Source organism: Grammomys surdaster, unplaced genomic scaffold, assembly GCF_004785775.1.
Source record: "Grammomys surdaster isolate TR1022 unplaced genomic scaffold, NIH_TR_1.0 186, whole genome shotgun sequence".
NCBI lineage: Eukaryota > Metazoa > Chordata > Mammalia > Rodentia > Muridae > Grammomys > Grammomys surdaster.
In genome coordinates this window covers 1,786,874-1,806,334 of record NW_021604631.1, presented here as the reverse complement: position 1 = coordinate 1,806,334, position 19,461 = coordinate 1,786,874, and the positions used below count along the sequence as shown (strand labels likewise).

The window sequence follows — 19,461 nt, the reverse complement described above, 5'->3', positions numbered from 1 at the left end:
CTTCCTTCCTTCCTTCCTTCCTTCCTTCCTTCCTTCCTTCCTTCCTTCCTTCTTTCCTTCCTTCCTTCCTTTCTTTGCACTTAGACCAAATGTTGGGCGACATTGGCCACCAGTATTAGGTTTGTAAGACACTAAGAGGTGCCATTCTCTCTCAATGAACAGAGGCACTTCTGTAGATTTCGCAGACTCTGCTGCCAGCACCTCGATCTCTGGCATGACAGCATATTCTGAACAAGATGGGCAAACAACAAGAGGAAGTAACTGAGAAAGTCTCTGGGGAAAGTGGAGGGAAGAGGGTCAGGTGAAAGCTTGTAGAGAGGGGCCATCAAACTGCCTTACACTGTCCCTGAAAGCACTTTCCTTTGAAACTTGCTTTAGCTACATACTACACGGGACCATCAGCGAGTTCTTGGCTCCCTGTTGCCTCTATTTCCTTGCCTGGGATTTATGAGATTTTGGATGCAATGAGATCACTCACTTGAAAGCACTTCAAACTCTGTGGGATGCTTCAGTGACCATGCTCATTAGTTTTTTGTCAACTTGACACAAACTGGAGTCACCTAAGAAGAGGGAACCTCAGTTGAGGAATTGCCTCCAATGGATAGCTTATGGACATGTCTGAAGGGGATTTTCTTGATTAATGATTCATTGGTGTAGGAGATCCCAGTCCTCTGTGGGTGATGCTATTCCTGGGCAAGTGATACTGGGTTGTATAAGAAAGCAAGTTGGATGGGCCATGGAGCAATCCAGTGAGCAGCATTCCTCCATGGTCCATGCTTCAGTTCCGGACCTAGCTCCTGCCTCTGTCTCTGCCAGGGCTTCCTTCTGTGATGGACTGTGACTGAGCCATATAAAACCAATTAAGCCCTTTCCTCTTCAAATTGCTTTTGGTCATGGTGGTTATCACAGCAATGGACAGCATACTACAGGAGTTACTATTATTACTTTTTATTGTTTTATCATTGTGTCTTCAGTGTTACCATACCACGTGTTCCTGACGACAAGCATTTGCTCACTAGTGAGAGCCATTGTCCTTAGTTTCTCTGGAGTCACATTTCCCTGTGAGAGTCTGCTCCTTGATGAACACAAAATCTTCAATTCTGCGTTGCCAGATGGTAGCCTATATCCAAGTTGATTTTAGAGAGATTTGGCTAAAATAGGGTTCAGGAGGAATGAGTTTCACACAAGGAAGAAGGAACCTACTAGGCAATCTCATCAGGCGAATTAACTTCAGTATTCCGCGTTGAAAGGATAGTCCTCTTCATTACACGCACTGCAGCAACAAACACGAAGAAGAAAACAGTCCACAAAAGCAAAAATGTGATACGAGGCATAATCACATGATATATTCAACTATTTCTGTACTCTTCCAATCTCTTCCCCAACAAGACTGTGAACATGGGACATGGGGGGCAGGGGTAGGCACACAACGTAACCTTCTCCCAAAATATCAGAGGAGTATTAAGGAAGGAGGGCCTGCAAGGAATCAGTGACTTGGTCACCAGTTAATTGTTGTCATGAGAGATCATAAGCAAGCTGGCACATAGCTGAGGGCCTCAGAACTATTGTCTCAAGTTCTTGAATTGCGGTGAAGCAAGAAATACTATTGAGATTGACAGGTTGGCTAGGAATAGTAGATATGACACTAATAGAAACAAAGAGCTTAAAGTGTCTGCTGTATGCTCAATGAGTATTCAGTGAAGGTTAGCTGTGATTAATGTTGTCATCCCTACTTTGTAGATTAGAAAAGTGTTTTTATGACATCACCCAAACTACCCAAGGCCTCAGTGCTAGTGAATAAGTAGTAGATTTTGGATTAGGACCCAGTGTCAGTTGACTTCTGAGACCACCAAATCCACTGGCTTCACATATACTCCTAGTTGATACCCAACAGGCATAATAAACGCGTGTCAAACCCTTGATTTTACCAAAATGTTAAATCTACATTTGGGTTGTTCAAACAAAAGCAAAGCAAACAAAAATACAAAACCAGCTTTAACTGTTAATTTTGAGGAGGAAATGAAACAGTCCACAAAAGCAAAAATGTGATATGAGGCATGATATAGTCGGCTATCTCTGTACTCTTTCAATGTTCCCATTTATCTAAATTCTGATCTTCTTGTTTCCTCCCTGACACCATGGTCCAGGTCCAGTGACTGCCATCTTTTCCATGAGTAATTACAGCAGTCTCTCAATCCACAAGTCACTGTGAATCTTTTAAGACACATCAGATCATGCTGACCTCTATTCATGGCTTATTTCAGACCTAAAATCACAGACCTGTCCATAGTCTCAACGTAAATCTCCTCAACTTTTGTTTCCTTACAATAACACTCATTCCACAGTATTCTCAATCCCATCCAACTACTCTGAGCTATTACATCAGAGCATTTTCAATGATTGCTATGATTGTGAAGAATGCTATATCCCTAAATATCCATGTTGCTCATCTTTTACTGTCTTCATCTGCTACTTTGGGAACAAAGCTTTCCCTGGATAGCCATGTATTAAAGTGTCTATTATGAAAGGTAGCTATACCTTTTGCCCTATTTATCTTACTCTATAGTATTTCTCTCTCTCTCTACACACACACACACACACACACACACACACACACACACACACATCAGAGTTACTTCAGTTTCCCTCTGTAGATTATGAGCTTGGAAACAGGAAGCTTGTAGTGTTATGTTCCAAACATGTAGACAATTCCCAGCCATAGCACACTGCAGGACATCACTGGGTGACAGCTCCTTTCTTTAAAATCCTCCCTCTGTGTGTAAGATCCAGAAACTGAGCATCAAATGACAATGCCTCTGCTCTCAGTGATTCCCCAGGACTCAAACTGTTTTTAACTTTTCACAACTGCCAGAAAATAGTATTTGAAGACAAAAACCATCCCATAATCCCACATGCCTTCCATTCCTTCCTACTAACCCTTCAACCTTAGAAAAATGCCTGATCACCACCTATTTAACCCGGTACCACGTACTCAAACAGGCCACAGGCTCTCCAGTTCCTGTTGAAGCTGAGAATGGCAGCCATGTCCTCCTCACTCAGCTGGAAGTCAAAGACCTGGAAAGACAAGAGTTCCAAAACTATCCTTAGCAAGGAAGATGCTGGTGAGGTTCTAGGTTCTAGGTATTTCCCTAATACGTCCATAACAAACACATTATTCTCTAAATTAAGAGTGGGTTATTTATAGAGTTTAGTGTTCTAAGAGGGGAGAGATTGGTTTGTAGGTGTGCTAAGTGTGTACAATGACTGTGCCACCCAAAGTATCCCAGAGGACAAGTTTTCAAGTCCAGTCCATATGTCTACAAGACAATTTGCAGTTGGCTAGCACAGTCTTCCGCCTATGATCTAAGTGCTCAATAATAGACAGTGGTCTTCTCAGTGGTATAAGCCACAGCTGTCATCATTCCTGACAGATTTGGCTGGGACCATCTGTGAGCTCAATCATCTCAGCTCTGTTGAGGGCAGCTTTCTGGCCTATGAGTTGACAGAGTGCTTGGAAGAAGGGAAGACACAGTGTCAATGAAGGAGTGGGGTGAGAAGCTGAAGAACAGGGAAGAAGATTCCTCCTTCCCTTCTTTCATCTGCTCCACTGAGGAATGTCAGATAAACAGCCCAGGTCTTACCTGAATGTTCTCCTGTATGCGTGAGGGTGTCACAGACTTGGGGATCACCACCACATTCCTTTGTACTTGGAACCGAATCAGAACCTGTGTAGAACAAAGGGAAGGCTACAAGACCTTCTCCTTCTTGTAAAATGACAACTATCTAAGTAGCTTGCTATGGCTTAACAACAATTAATATTAACAAATTAATTAAACAAAATTAATATTCACTGTTAGGGACACTTTACCAATACCCTTCTTACATCTCTTGATCCAAGAAACAACTAGGAATTTTAACGAGGAATGAGGAGGGCAGCCTGCTGTCATAGGCTTAGACTCTATGCAGTTGGCACCTGAACCCAAAACCTGAGGGTTTGGCAGGAAGCTGAAGGACAGAAGCAGATCCTTGCTTCACTAACTCTAGCTGTATTTTCTGAAGCTCCCAACAGGCTTACACTTCCCATTTCTTCATCTCCAGGGAATTAAAAGCAAGCAACACAGTTATACACATGACTACAAGAATGGACTGCTACATAAAAGGGAGAAATACTCAATTTTACCTGAGCTACTGTTTTCTTGTGCTTTGCAGCAATCTCTTTGATCTTGGGAATCTCCAATACTACGGGATCCTCTGGCTTGGCACTAGAGGCAGAAAGATGGCTGGAGTGAAAATCACCATGGCTACTACGTGCCCGTGAGCATCACTGCCAGGGCAGTGTCACGGCTGAGCACTGCAGCTTTTTCCCTCTGCAAGGCAGGCAGGAGAATCTTTCCCCTGGATTCATACATAGGGTCTAGTACTTTGACAGTTTGAGAAGACTGTCCCAGCACTGGACATCAGAAATGGGGTGTTTCAGGGGATCAGACATACTATCATTTTCAAAACACTCTGCCCTCACAATGCCTCTTGGGTTGCCAAACACATTGCCATTGGTATACTTTATCTTGTACCTTGGAAATTACATATTAATATATCAAATTACAAAGTGCTAAGTTTAAGAATGATAGGGGAAAAAAGGCCAATACTCTGAAGCCTTACTAAGGTCTGTCTGGGGAACCCAGGGGACTGTAGGCCGTGACAGTGATGCCCTTGGAGTGACAGTACTGAATCAGTTTCTCCTGGGTGAGATAAGGGTGACACTCGACCTGCAAGAGAAAACATCTCCATCACTAGGGAAGCAAGCCTTCTTGAGTGGCTCAGTGGGAACTCCAGGCACAAGAAAGGACCAACACAAAGGCCAAACACAACCCACTGATAGATGTGCTACAAACCAGACCCAGAGAACTGCCTCCCACCTCCCTAAGCATCCTGAACACAGACCTCAGAGATGAGACTCTGCAGACAGTCTTGAACTTGCCTCCCAGTGCTGAAGCAGGCACGGAGCAGGACCCTGTGCCAAACAGAACTTACCTGGTTGGTCACTGGTTTATGTTTCAGTCCAGGCTTGTTCAGGAGTCTTTCAATCTGGAAGTGGTTGAAGTTGGAGACGCCCAGAGCTTTCACCAGCCCCTGGTCCACTAGTTCCTCCATGGCCTGTCACAGTGAAGAATATCGTTTAGAGCTCTAAAAGAATACAGGGATGCTGGCATGCTTAATCCTTGGGTTGGAGAAATGGCTCTTGCGTGGCAGGCTAAGTGAAGCACTAAAGAAGAATTTTGGTCTGGACTGTGGTACCCTCATGGCTGCTTCCAGCCCTCCTACACCTCCCCAGTTAAAAAGTAACGAGGAAAGAGAAGTAAAGATTTAATTGCTGTCTGCTCTTAGGCAAAAATGACCCAAACTGTGTGATGTAGGTTATCCAGGAAACAGTCCACAGTGTAAGGTCTCTCCTTTTGTTTTTTTGTTTTTTGGGCTTTGTTGTCGTTGTTTGGTTTTTGGTCTTTTTGTGCTATTAACGATTCAGTCTATGGTCTCCCATGTGTTAGACAGGCAATCGGCCATTGAGCTGTATCTCTAGTTATTAACCGTCTTTCATATTTCAGTTTTGAATAGGATCTCTTAAGTTATACAGGTTGGCCTTGAAGTTACTCTGAAGTCCAGGCAGGATTTGAAATGTGATCTTTCTGCCTCAGCCTCTAGCATAGTTGTGATTATGGGTATACAAGAAGGATCGCTTTGCAGATTTATAGACCCTGGCAGGGGCACCCAGCCTAGATCTGGGTGACCTGACATCTGTCCCACTGGTCACTTGTCCAACCCATATTGCAGCCACTCAAGGATCTGGGGTTTATTTATTTATTACTTAAATACACTGAACTTGTTCTAAACTTTCCCAAAGATGATTATTCAACCTGATAGTGGAAGCCGCATATTGAACGTGAATTTATCATTATTCATCCATTCTAAGTTTCTGTTTATATACATGTATACATATACATCATATGCGTGTGTGTGTGTGTGTGTAAGTCTATACAATGTGCTTCTTGCTTGAGATTCTGATGGCCAAGTTCAAGTGCTCAGGTTTCTGTCACTGAGCCATCACCCTCAGTGCGAGGCTACCTCAGCTTATTGGATATCAGATAGCATAGGGATGAGGGAGGAAAGGAAAGAATCATCTTAGCCCGGGGGAATCATTAGAGTCTGAAAAAAAAAAATACCATGAAGAAAGGTAGTAAAATCATGAACGGATGGGGGAGGGGCAGCAAGGGCTTAGAGGCAGGGACAAGCAAGGAGTGTTTAGCTGACACATGAAGTCTCGTCTTTGGCTACAACTTGGAATATTCTGAATAAACTCTCTCCTCTACCATACATAAGAGCAGTCATGTCCGCCCTTTTTATCTTTTTTTGTTTTACTCTCTGACATACTTAGTCCTTCTGGTATCTATCTCTCTGGTATCTAGCTTGCAGCAAGGTATTGTTTTGTTCCTGAAAGTGTTTCATGGGGCTAGGGAAATGTGTCAGTGGGTAAAGGTCCTTGCTGTCAAGCCAGATGGTCCAAGTTTCTTCCTGGAGCCTATGTAGCAGAAGGAAGAACCCACTCTGGGTAGGTGTCCTTGGACTTTCACAGATAGCTCCACACACAGCACTTTACAGGACAGAGGAAGAACTAGAGAATAATAGTCCTGAAATTATATACAGAGCGCTTGAGCCTTTTCATACCAGGGTGGAGTCTCAGGGGACCTGAGAGAAGTTTGTTTTTATTTTTGTATTTTTTTTTAAATCTCTGAGCACACTTGAAAAAAGTTGGAACCTACCTCCCAGGCATCCAAGAATGTGGATTTATTCATGAGAATTTTGCCTTTATTGTCTTTGGGTAATAACTCATTCCCAGCCTGTAAATAAAACACACAAATCTCACTGGAATCTGCATTTAGATACCTGGTCCTGTGAAGAGCTGTCTCAGGACAGTGAAATAAGAACTACCTATGTCAAACTGCGGAGAACTCACATAAAAACATAATACTCAAAAGAATTCCTGTAAAATTCCCGTGTCAGTCTACCATGGGATATTAGTCCTCTATTTCTGGCAATGCTCAACTGGCTCCAAATCCACTAGTATATTGTTGAAGCCATCATTATCATCATGGAAATTAACCAATGTAAACTTGGAGGACATTTTAATTTCAAGGTCACTAGGCAGAGGTATTATATGAGAAGAGTATGGTTATCTGGGGAAGAATCGCTAGTTTCTTCTACCCTTACAGCCTGGAGAAGGCTTGAGTTTTGGAGACCAGGTCACAATCTCCAAGGTTGTTCATGAGGGCAACAGAATGAGAATTCACAACTCTCCAATTTGTGGGAGCAAAGACCCAGATGCTGTACAGTATTTCTTCAGGTTGACCTGGGTAACTGCCAATATCACCTCACATGGAGGTCACTCCCTGGGCATATTTTGATTAATAGGAACATATGCAAAATTATCCCAAGACATCCTACCCAGGGCACTCATGGGCATACATCCAACAGGAGGGTGGCTGGCCAGTTGCAGCTAATCTAAGCTGGTAGCAGAAATTACTGTTTGTTTCAAACACAGTTGCAGAAAACCAAGCATGAGTCTCACCAGGTACCACCTATTACCTCAGCCTCCATTCTACACCAGTGTCTTTTTGGCCCTGAACAAGATCTTCTGAGGACTAGAGGGATGGGTCAGAAGATGAGTGCACTTGTTGCTCTTACAGAAGACCCAGGTGTGGTTCCTAGCACCCAGGTGACGCTTCACAACCATCCATAACTCCAATTCCCAGGGATTTCATGCCCTCTTCTGATCTCCACAGGCACCAAGCATGGGCATGGTGTACATATATACTTGTAAGCAAAACAGTCATAAACAGATAATAGGATAAAACTTAAACCCAACCTCCTGCTTCATCCTTCTCCAGCATCACAGTCTTGACACAGTAGACACTCTGTAGCATCTCCCTGAAAATAGAGGTAAGGCAAAGAGCAGCTCAAACCTGAAATCCCTGTGGCCAGTGAATTAGATACAGGTCCAGATAGTCCAGCTTCAGATCCGAGAGGGTTTTCTGGAAAGCTTTCTTCACCAGACTTTTCTCAAAGAAGGTAGACCATAGCTGCAGGGTGTGACAAGAGAACATTAGGACCAGGGAGAGAAAGGCCACACCTTAGTTACTGTCCCTGCTTTGAGATTTGTACACCCCAGGGCAAGCCATTCATGCATAAGAAATCAGTTAAGAAATGCAACTTAGTAGGTCATCAGCTCTCAGCAAGTCAACATTGCTTCCTAAGTGTTCCTCTATGTCTGTATTGGTTTTGATGATTTAACTTAGTCGGCCATTGACTAAAATTGTTCCTGTGTTACGTGCCTTTCTGTGGCTCTCATTTCTCAGAAGGCAGGAGTTGCTTATGCCTCTTAAAGTTCAAGCGTTATGATGCAATAGGAGGGCTGGCCCTTTTACTCCCTTACCCCTGGGCCTGTCAGGCCCTGTGATGAACGACAATGAGTATACGTATATAGGTGTGGCCACTCCAACAGTGGGTGTGTTTGTGTATGGAAATCTACCAAGAGATATAATGAAGGGAGGGAGCAAAGGGCCGGGAGAAAGCAGAAACATAAGGAAAGGATAATAAGCTCTTAAAGCTGCCCACACCCAGACACTCCCACTTGCCTTGAAGTCACATCCACCAAGTGGACCATTGTACCTTGCTGACAATGAAGAGATCCTCCCGCCTCACAGCCTTCTCTTTGATCTTCTCCTGGATGGCCTCTCCCACCTCATTCTCATTCTGATACACATAGGCACAGTCAAAGTGGCGATACCCAGCATCAATGGCCGCCTTCACAGCTTCCTTGACTTTGCCTGGGGGAGACTGAAAGGCAACAGAAAAGACCACTGGATGCTCCCAAGACCCCCTCTTAAGAGCTCCACATAGACCAGATTCTCAAAACCACAGCCTTGCTGGAGTCCTGTTTCCAAGTGGACACAGGAGAGAAAAACATACACTGGGGAGCTTTTCACCGGAAAATAAAATGTGAAATTTTTTTTTTTTATTTCATGAAATTTTTAGGTTATCATGCAAAGTGATGGGTTTCAATATGGCGTCTTAATGTACACGTCATTGTCATGATAATGACCCATGCCCTACTCTAGTCCTCCAATTCAGGTTCATCTTGAAGTGCCTTCAGTTTCTGAGAGCAACAAATGGCTCCTTTAGCAAACTGACGGCTAGCCTGAAAACAAGATTCGGAGGAGGATTTCTCAGACTACAAACAGTTAGAAGAATCTTAAAAACCATTGTAGCAATGTAACTTGAACTCTGCTGTGGTGCAGTATGAGGCTGAGCAGATTCCTCAATTTCCCTAAACCTTGACTGCAAAACAGCAGGTTATGGGCCCTCCCTCATGAGGTCTTTGTGTTGCTTGCTTGCCACATGATTGTGATGGGTTTAGCACATAACCTGGCACTAGGTAAGGCTGAGTAAATGCAATCCAATATGTAATCACTGTTTCGAGCAAAGAACAATTAGGAAACTGTTAAATAGGTACTTCATATTTTTGTCCTGGGTTTTAAACCTAACAGAAACTTTATAACAATGGATCATCCTCCTATGAATTAAAAAAAAAAGAAGAAGAAGAAAAGAAAAAAAGAAAACAAACCAAGAGAAGGAACATTTGAAATATCACCTTCTGTTCTGACCTAACCAAGTCAGGTATTAGCTTAAGGAAATAAGTACTCATAACTTCTCTCTTCTGTAGAGTATAGGGCTACATGGCTGTAATCCCCACCATGAGAGGCACAAAGACAGGAGGGTCAGTGACTTTGAGACTAGAGCTACATTACCATCTCATTCAAAACAAAACAACATCTTGCTGGATGTGGTGGCCCATGTTTTAATTCCAGCATTTGGGACATAGAATAGGAGAATCAGGAGTTCAGGGCCAGTCCCAGTCACGTAATGAATTATTATAAACCAACCTGGGCTACGGAAGACACTCTCAAACAGCCAACCTGGGCTACGGAAGACACTCTCAAACAGCCAACCTGGGCTACGGAAGACACTCTCAAACAACAGCAAATAAATAACTCTTCCTGTATCACACAATCTAAAAATTCTGTTTTTAAACTAAACCTCGAGAAGCACATAAGGCAGAGATCAACAGCTATGCCATCATGAAGAGAAGGAACTTCCAGAAACTCAAAGATACTGGGGTCCAGGGCCAAAGTGTCACCCTCCTGCATGTTCACTGATGATCACAGAGTCCTTATGGCAGCACTGTCTCCTTACCTTGAAAATGACTCCTCACAATATTTACAACTGCTTTTGAAATTCTGAAAGTGCATTTCCTCTAAATTTATTCAGGGTGAGTATCCTGACAGAATATGAAGTTTCTACTCTGGTTGCAAGTCTTGCTGTTCTAGTAAGATCCCAATCTAGTACCGAAACAAAGAGGGAACCTACCTTCTGTGTAAAGAGAAAAAGAGAAACAGTGGAAGATTAGAAACAAGGCTCGGACACAGGCCAAACCACTCCTGACTCAAGGATGAAGGCTCACACCTATAATCCCAGGATTCAAGAAGCTGAGGCAGGAGGATTACTCCAAGTTTGGTCAAGGCCATTTTAGGTTATAGAAAGAGACCCTGTCTCAGGAAACCAAAATCAAAACTAAAAACAGTTCCTGGTAACAAGCTGGCTACTATCATGTTGTCCGTAACATACAAAGCAAAGAAGGCAGAGTTAGAAGAAAACGGACTGATGTCAGACTTATCCCGAGATTTCGTGAGAAATCTGCTTCACTGGGCACTGGGATGAGCCATGGAGCAACTTGCCAGCAGAGATTAAGACAGCCAGGGCAGGCTCTGAGCTGACTCCCCTTCTGTGGCCCCCATGCTGCTCAGATCTTAATGTGTGAGGGAACCACGTGGAGTCTTTGTAAACTGCAGGGGCCAGTCCTATAGCCTAGGCTGGGGCCTGAAACTCTGCCTGTCCCACAGGCTCCCAGGCCACTCAGATGTTGGCATCATCTCACATCACGAGCAGGAGTGGGAGCAGGGGTCATTCATAACTCTATCCTTTCTCAGTCACTCAGCCAGTAGTAACAAACCAACAGAGACCCTTGAAGTCCCAAGGAAAAGCTTTCTAAGAGAATAACTTCTCCAAAAACAGTTTTCTCCCTGAAATACCAGTTTAAACCTGATCCCTGCCAAGGCAGTTATCATCATTTCTAGAACAGGCTCGTTTCGGAGCTCTGCAATCCAAAGCAGCTCCAAATGAACGGATATTGGGTGATAATTCTGGGGTTTCAAACTCAAGGCAGCTGCTCTGCAAAGAAGAGAAAATGCCAAGACCCCTCCTCAAAAGCAGCAGGTGTTTTAAGATTGCAAACTCACCTTCCAAGTGCCCAGGCCCACAAGGGGCATCTTGGCTTTGGTACTGAGCTCCACAAAGGTGGCCATGGTTGCTGCAGGGACTTCTCTGAGTGAGCAGATGAAACGCCTGCTTTCTCTATAAGAAGGCTGGTGAAGTTTTTATGTCCTGGTTAAAGGAGGCGGGCTCTTATCACATTGGCAAGCAGCCACAGCCACGGGTTGGGGCATGAGAACAGGAACTTCAGTGCAATCTTTTGTCACACTGATTAGCTTGAACAAAGATTCAACTCAGCACAGTGCAAAGTCTCCCTGGTGCAGAATGTATGCTTTCTTGGGAATGCAGCTCAGAAGTTTGTGAATCTAAATAACAAGGTTGAAAAGTTATCCAAGATAAATTGATAAGTTTATTTGGGAAGGGTCATTGTCCTTGGAATGGATCTAACTCTAGTGACTGCGTGAGTCTTCAAGCAGTTTGAGGAAAGGAAAAATGTCAAGGAAAAATGAGACATCCCAGTATTACAGTAACTACTTTGCAATAACTCTCATTGGCCACAGAATTAAGAACAAGATGATGTCTGTTACAGAGGAAACTGGCAGATGACCTTGTGATTGATTTGAAAACAATCTTTTGTGATTAAGAAATGTCATGTACTCAGTTATGAAAAGCAAAGATGGTTTATAAATGTGAGAACATAAAGCAGAATATTCCTATCACTTAAATTCACATTCCCAGTGCTATTTTCTTCTGCCTTTGCATATGTGTGTTATTAATAATGTCTCTGAGTATATATGTCTTAGTTCTTACATACTATATATTTTTTTGGAAGTTAATTTCATAAAACGAACTTTCTAAACATCTATAACAAGCCATTTTGACCTAATGTTTTGTTTTTGATTTTAACTTTTGCATGTGTCCATGCGAGTGTGCGCAGGTTCCTGTATAGGCCATAATAGGACACCAGATCCCCTGGAGGTTTACACGTGGTTGTGAGCCACTGAATGTGAGTTCTGGGAATTGAACATGGGTCCTTGGTTAGAACAGCTTGTTCTCTTAACCACTGAGCCTTCTTTCCAGCTCTAAAACACCATTTTCAAATTATTTTTACCACATACATTTTAATGGTAGCAAAAGATTTGGTTTTGTGAACATTTATTTGGTTACTTACACTATTCTCAGATATTCAGTTGGTCTTCAATTGGTTTATAATAGGAATAAGTAATATTCCTAAGTATGTCACTGTAGGCATTTCATGGAAGTTCCACATCCCAGGACACTGACAATTACTGCCAAAGATGCCTAGGTATGTGCAGAGGGTTCCCTCTGTGTTCCATGAAGTCTCTGCACAGGAGATTGTCTATGTGTGTTCTAGAATCTGTCTGAAAGAAGAGCATCAGCTAGCCACCAAATACAGATAGAATTGTAAAACAACATAATGTGCTGGCATACAGTTGTCATGGTTAAGTTGGTAACCATGGTAACCAGGTAAGTTGGACTCAGGGTGTAGGCTCTGTGGATAGAGACTGGATAGTGACACGGACATCTCCAAAGCCTGCACACAGAGCTCACCTCATCGAAGACCAGATATACTAGACAGGAAACTAAACGTCAGGTAGAAATCACAGCCAAGCTCCGTCTCACACTGTGATATCTCGACACGCTCCCCTTCCTCTGAAATCCCACTGCACATGGAAAGAGAAGATCCTAAATGCCATATATTTAATCCAGAAGTAAAAGGGAGTAAAACGAAATTCAGAAGGAGGCAGGGTCAGCAAGTGAGCTAGGTTGAAGCTTCATTGGTACTAAAGATTCTGCAGACTGCTTTGCCGTGGCTGACTAGACATCATAATTGTGGGTAGAGGGAATGCTGGACAACACAGAGCCCCATTACTGTCTACTTTTATCTGCTCTGACATCTTCATGAACTTCTGATAAGACTCCTGCAATGTATCTCTAGACTGGACACATAGTTAGGTTCCAATCATCACCTGACTATGTAAGGACATCTGAATCCTATGGGAGAGAACTCACTGCTTTTCGATCACTTACCTACCTACGTAACTGCTGTTGTTTTGATTTCTGACTTTCTTGTTTAAACTCTTAAGATTTAGTTTTCTTTTTAAATTAAGTGTACATATATACATGTTCACGAGTGCAGGTGCCTGTGGAGCCTTCAAGAGGTTGTCAGTTCCCTGGAGCTCAAGTTATAGGCTGTGGTGAACCCTAATATGGGTGCCAGGAACCAAATATAGGTCCTGTGCAAGAACAGCATTGCTCTTAACAACTGAGCCTTCTCTCCTGCACACTTTTATTTACTTGAGACAGGGTCTCACATACTCCAGGCTGACCTAGAACTTACCATGTAGCTCAGGGTGACCTTGGACTTTTGATGGTCTTATCTTCACTTCTGAGCACTGAGATGATAAGCATGCACCCCGTGACTGGTTTGGGGGATGCCAGAGAACAATTTTAGGGCTTTGTACATGCTATCTTAAGAGATGTCCCATCTCTTCAGATTTCCACTATCCTCCAATGGGGCAAATTTAAGACAAAGTCTTTAACATCTGGCTCTTCAAGGAATATTCTGGATCCAGTTTGTAGCAGAGCCCATGAAGGAAAAAGCTTTTAGAGAATCCAGGTGTCTTAAACTAATCCTGGCTATGTTTGGGGCTGTCACACCAGCCAGCTAGAGTATATGTTGCTATATGGCTAAAATTGTGTTGGGAAGGACCATTTTTCCTACAGAATTGTGAAAGCCAAAGTTATGTTTTAAATTTTAATTACTGTTCCTAAGAGATCCATAAAACAATGCTCTAACCTGCAATTCCCTTGCCCAAGGACAAATACTTCCTGAGATGCTGGAGGCTGATGTTCATCTAAGTTGACAAGCCTATATTTTCACTTCCCTGAAAAGTTAGGTTGACCCAACAGCACTGGATGCACTTGATCATATGTAGGCTGGAGGTACATCAGGATGTATGCGTGCTCCTGACTGGATAAAGGTGGGAAGTGGATCGCCTCCATAGGTTTGCCTTTATAAGCACGAAGCCAGTGAAACTCGTGGCCATTTGGGAGGAATTCTGGAATGAACCTGGCCAAAGTCTATCATCCTGACCAGTATTAAACCTTGATTCAAATATGGCTCAAAATTGTGGTAGTGATCTTATTCTCCTCCAGTGGAATTAATAAAATCTGACCTGTTAAGAAAAAATAGGTCTGAATCACATTGTCTCAGAGAAAGTTAAAGCAGTAAGACTGCTAGAGGATAGTTTAAAACCAAAGTAGGAATTGCATTAGTTTGTTTTCTAATTTGGATGGGAAGCTGGGAGTAGAGGGACTAAGGGTATTCACTCCACAGGGAATACTTAGGCAGCACAACAGATATATTACTGAAAGCTGGGACCAAAGGACAGAAAGAAGGATGATGCTCCCTAAGAGGATGCCAGGGGAGAGGCTCTGCTCTGGCTGGGTAAGGAAAGCCATTCCTGGCAGACAGTCTCCTCTTGCACACACTTGTTTCCACACTGACAAGAATGGGTCGACTTGGCTTAGATCGGTCCTTGCTTCTTTTTTTGAACCAGTAAATGAAATATCTTGTCATCCTCCCAAACAAACAATACAAAAAAAGTGCTTTCATGATGTGGTGGTTTGAATAAGAATGACCTCCAGAGGCTCACATGTGTGAACACTTAGTCATCAGGAAGTGGCACTACTTGGGAAGGATTAGGAGGTGTGGCTTTGTTGGAGGAAATGTATCACCGGGGTTCGTTCAGCTTTGACATTTTCAAGGCCCAAGCCAGGCCTAGCATCTCTCTTCCTGCTGCTTGTGAATCTGGATCTAGAACTCTCACCTACCTCTCCATCACTGTGTCTGCCTGCATGCTGCCACGCTTCCCACCACAGTGATAAAGGACTAAACCTCTGAAACTGTAAGCCAATTCAAATTAAACTTTTTTTTTTTAATTAGAGTTGCTATGATGGTGGTGTCTCTTCATTGCAACAGAACACTGACTAAGACACAAGTCACAAAATTTTATTAAAATCCGTAAGTTGTGTCTATTATTTTATCAAGTTTTCAAAATTAGTAATGACTGAGAGCAAATTTTCTAACTTTTAGATCCTGAGTGAAAGCATAAACTATTATTATTATTATTATTATTATTATTATTATTATTATTTTGGTTTTTTGAGACAGGGTTTCTCTGTGTAGCCCAGGCTGTCCTGGAACTCACTCTGTAGACCAGGCTGGCCTCGAACTCAGAAATTCACCTGCCTCTGCCTCCCAAGTGCTGGGATTAAAGGCATGCGCCACCACTGCCAGGCAAAAGCATAAATTTTTATCATTATCACTACCATTATTGTTCCCTTTAGAAGTATGCTAAAGAGCTGTGACTAACAGCTTTTAATTTATAGCACCTGGCACCTCAATGTTCTTGGTCACATATACTGTGTTAAACAAAATCATGTGTTATTCATCCCTGCCCCTGATGTTAGCATTTTTACCACAGATTTCTTTCTGATACTTCTGTCTTAGCTATAGTTGCTTTTGCCATGAAGAGACACCACAACCATGGCAACTCTTATAAAGAAAACATTTCATTGGGACTGGCTTACAGTTCAGAAGTTTAGTCCACTATTGTCACGGCAGGAAGCATGGCAGCATGCAGGCAGACATGGTGCTGGAGAGGCAGCTGAGAGTTCTACATTTGGATCCAAAGGCAACAGAAAGAGAGTGAAGGGACTCTGGCCAGCTCGAGCATGGCTCTGGCTAACCCTAACCTTTCCCCCTAGCACCTCTGCCTTGCTAAAAATCAATAGATTACATTCTAAAGCTAGCAACCAAGGTCCATTTCCTTATTTAGTCACTTCCTCCTCCTAACGTTGACTACCAAAGCCCAGCTATCAAAGTATTGAAGTCCAGCAATCAAAAACCCCCTTTGGCTCGTCTAATTAACATACCCAATTAAAATTAAACACTTCATCCTAACACAGAGTTTCTCATTTTACCTTTATAAACTGCCATTTGCCTATATGCCATGTCTGTCTCCTCTCTATATCCAGAGGCTGCCCCAGCCCGAGGGGGATTTGACGAGACCCTAGGGAAGGGGGTGAAAGAATGAAGGGACAAGAGACACAAAGAAGGAGAGCAAGTTGAGGGTTTTGATCAAGCTCTCAAATTTTAATTTCAGGCGGCAGGTTATAAAGACACAGCAAAACGGGAAGTTTAGGCAAGGATCATTGATTAAGGCTATCCCACTATCCTCATTGCCCAAGACCATCCCAGTGTCATAACCAGCTCCCAGGAAATGCCAGATGTTCTTTAAGATCCTGGGACCTGAGATCCGGAGACCATCCTTTCTTAATCTTGTACTTTAACTGACTAGGTTTTCCAGAACAGAAGGTAATTTCATGAGGTTCTCTTAGAACAGCAGGTAATCTCTTGGCTTTGACTCCCGGCAAGAGGCAGTCCTTTGTTCTTCCAAGACAAATACCCCTCCTTCCTCTCCCTTATTCCTTTCCTCTTCTCTCTCATCCTCTACCTCCTGTCTTTGTCTCTTATTCCCAGCTCTCTGGCCCTCTGCAAATAAATCTCTTTGTGCTGAGAACTTGGTCTTGGGCATCCTAAGCTGATACTTTTCCTTTCAGAGAGTAAACTATTACACTGGGCTTGAGCTTCTGAAACCTCAAAGCCCCTAGTGACACACTTTCTCCAAGAAGGCCACACCTACAACAATGTCACTCCCTATGAGTCTATGGGGCCATTTTCATTCAGACCATCATAGCCCCTCTGCTCTCACCCTCACCCTTGCTTTTGTGGTAGACATCTCTGTCTCTAAACCTTCTATTCTCAGTTTAAACGTTTTGAAGCTCCTCTCCAGGTTGTAAAGAGCAGCTAAGCATACATAGGTCCCTGTTACCCTGCTTTTAATAGGTCATCCTTTCTTTCCAATGCTCTCCCTGCTCAAGGCTGGATTACAGCCTCCGGGCCCTTTCTCTGAATAAAGCTAATTCCTGGAGAGTAATTATGTGCCAGCTCTTTTCTCAACAGCCACTGCTATTTCCCTCTCACTTTAACAGGAAGCAGCCCTCTCATCTCACCTAGGCCTGCGGATCACTTCCTGTAGTCAGAGTAAACCACCTGCTTTCGCTCTACTTTCCCAGAGACACACATTCCAAGCCAGGAGACACACTGAGACACATTCCAAGTCTCACTTCGGCATGGAAATATTTTTTTTTCTTTTTGTAAATAAAATTGAAGGTATTTGTTGAGTGAAGAAAAGGTGTAACCGTTTTTGCCAGGTAGTATATACTTTGGAAACTTTTCTGCTATGTTTCTGGCTGCTGATTTCCAGAGCTGATGAAATAACAGCTCCACTTTAAAGGAAATAAGATTTTACTCTGAGCTGAGTCTGAATGACCTGTGATTAGTGGCAGTCTAAGAATGACCATGGCTATAGTAGAAATGTAATTTTTGCTTTTGCCAAAAAGCAAACGGCATTCTATCACATATATCGGCTCATACCTATGATGCCATGTACTTAGGAGGCTGATCAAGGGGGGTTAAAAAGTTCCCATCATTGTTTGCTATGAGGGAGTGTAAGGTCAGCCTGAGATAGAGTCTTTTGCTCAAAAGAATAAAGTTCAAGTCCATACTGGTCTGTGGAAAAAGATAGCTGTAGACCAGTCATAGCAATGAAGTAAGAACCTGTCTCAAAATTTTAAAAATCATTTTGGAAAAGTTGCAGAAGCTCTGAGTGAGGGGACTTGCCTGGCAAGGAAATGTTGTGCCACTTTCCTCTGAGATTGAAACATTCCATTCTGCAGGGAAGGCTCCTTAAGCAAGAAGGTAAAAATAAAAACAAAAGTCAAAAAGAAAACTCAAAACAGCTTCAGTTCCTTAAACTGACCGAATTTACTAGGTCCCTCCCTGCCAGGGTAAGAGTAAGAACAGAGCAGCTAGTAAGATGCTCAGAGAATCCAACTTATAAAGAAGACTGAGACCAGACCTGCCTGGAAGAAGCAGAAACCAGCTGAGCTGCCTGAGAGAAGTTTAGACCAAGCCACCACCTGAAAAGGGCACTCTCCAAACTGTTGAACTGCTGGCAGGCTGTGCAGTGTGTTCCTAGTTCCCAGCTTTGTGAGCTGTTACCCATGCTAAGGTGGGCTTTGGTGATGCAGCTGTCTTTCAGTCATTTCTGCTCCTGCAAATAACCCCTAAACTATATCCCTGCAAGTTACCCTAATAAAACTCATTGGTTCACCAAATTGGACTTTGGTCTGTCGTGAGTGCCCTACTGGGGTTGAGTAAATGTGTATGCTGCATCTCTCCAGAAAAGGTTTTGTTACACAATAAGAAATTGTGTAATTTTCATTCCTAGAACTGAAGTTTTTTTCTGTGTCACATCCACCAGTATATTTTGTTTTGTTTTTAAACAAAATCTATGTGAGACATTAATGATGAGGTAAAGGTACACATAGGACTCTTGGGTCCCTGACATAAGACATCAATTATAACATGATGGACCAATACTACTAAGAATCAGAAAATCGTCCTTACATGTAAGATTTTCACATAAAACTTCAATGTTTCCAAAACAAAACTCAGTAAGACTGGCATCATTTTACAGTTATAAAAACCCTTAATATATGATTTTCTTAATTTAATATTTTTAGCTATGTACATGTGTGGGGAGATATGTTCACATGAGCACAAGTGTCTGAGGGAACCAGAGCTGGAGCTACAAAGGATGGTGAGCTCCCTGACATGGGTGCTAGGAACTCCAGCCCTTTGGAAGAACATTATGCATTAACTTCTGAATATATCCAGCTTGATTAAAGACTTCTACAATCTAGATCTCTGCATACCCTAACTCCATTTAATCTTAATTATTTTCTGAGAATTTCACCCAAGAGTACTATATTTATATCATTCTTACCCCTCCTTTCTCATCCCTATAACTCCTCCCATCCTCCATTTCCTCTCAAATTCATGGCCTCTTTTTGTTTAATTATTATTGTGTATGCATATGTATATGTATATGTATATGTATATGTATATGTATATGTATATGTATA

At 42.7% G+C, this 19,461-nt stretch overlaps 1 protein-coding gene across 1 annotated transcript; it reads right to left on the bottom strand.

Annotated features, from left to right (window-relative positions):
• Positions 1–932: 932 nt before the first annotated feature.
• On the bottom strand, positions 933–11,603 carry LOC114622025 (aldose reductase-related protein 1). The gene is made up of 11 exons (XM_028768369.1): positions 11,409–11,603; positions 8,722–8,889; positions 8,016–8,132; positions 6,816–6,893; positions 5,032–5,154; positions 4,660–4,766; positions 4,181–4,262; positions 3,642–3,725; positions 2,993–3,075; positions 1,204–1,273; positions 933–1,120 (listed from the first exon to the last, which is right to left on the bottom strand). The coding sequence occupies exons 1-10, from the start codon at positions 11,472–11,474 to the stop codon at positions 1,231–1,233; spliced, it is 951 nt and encodes a 316-aa protein (XP_028624202.1). The 5' UTR covers positions 11,475–11,603; the 3' UTR covers positions 933–1,120; positions 1,204–1,230.
• Between the last annotated feature and the right edge of the window lie 7,858 nt (positions 11,604–19,461).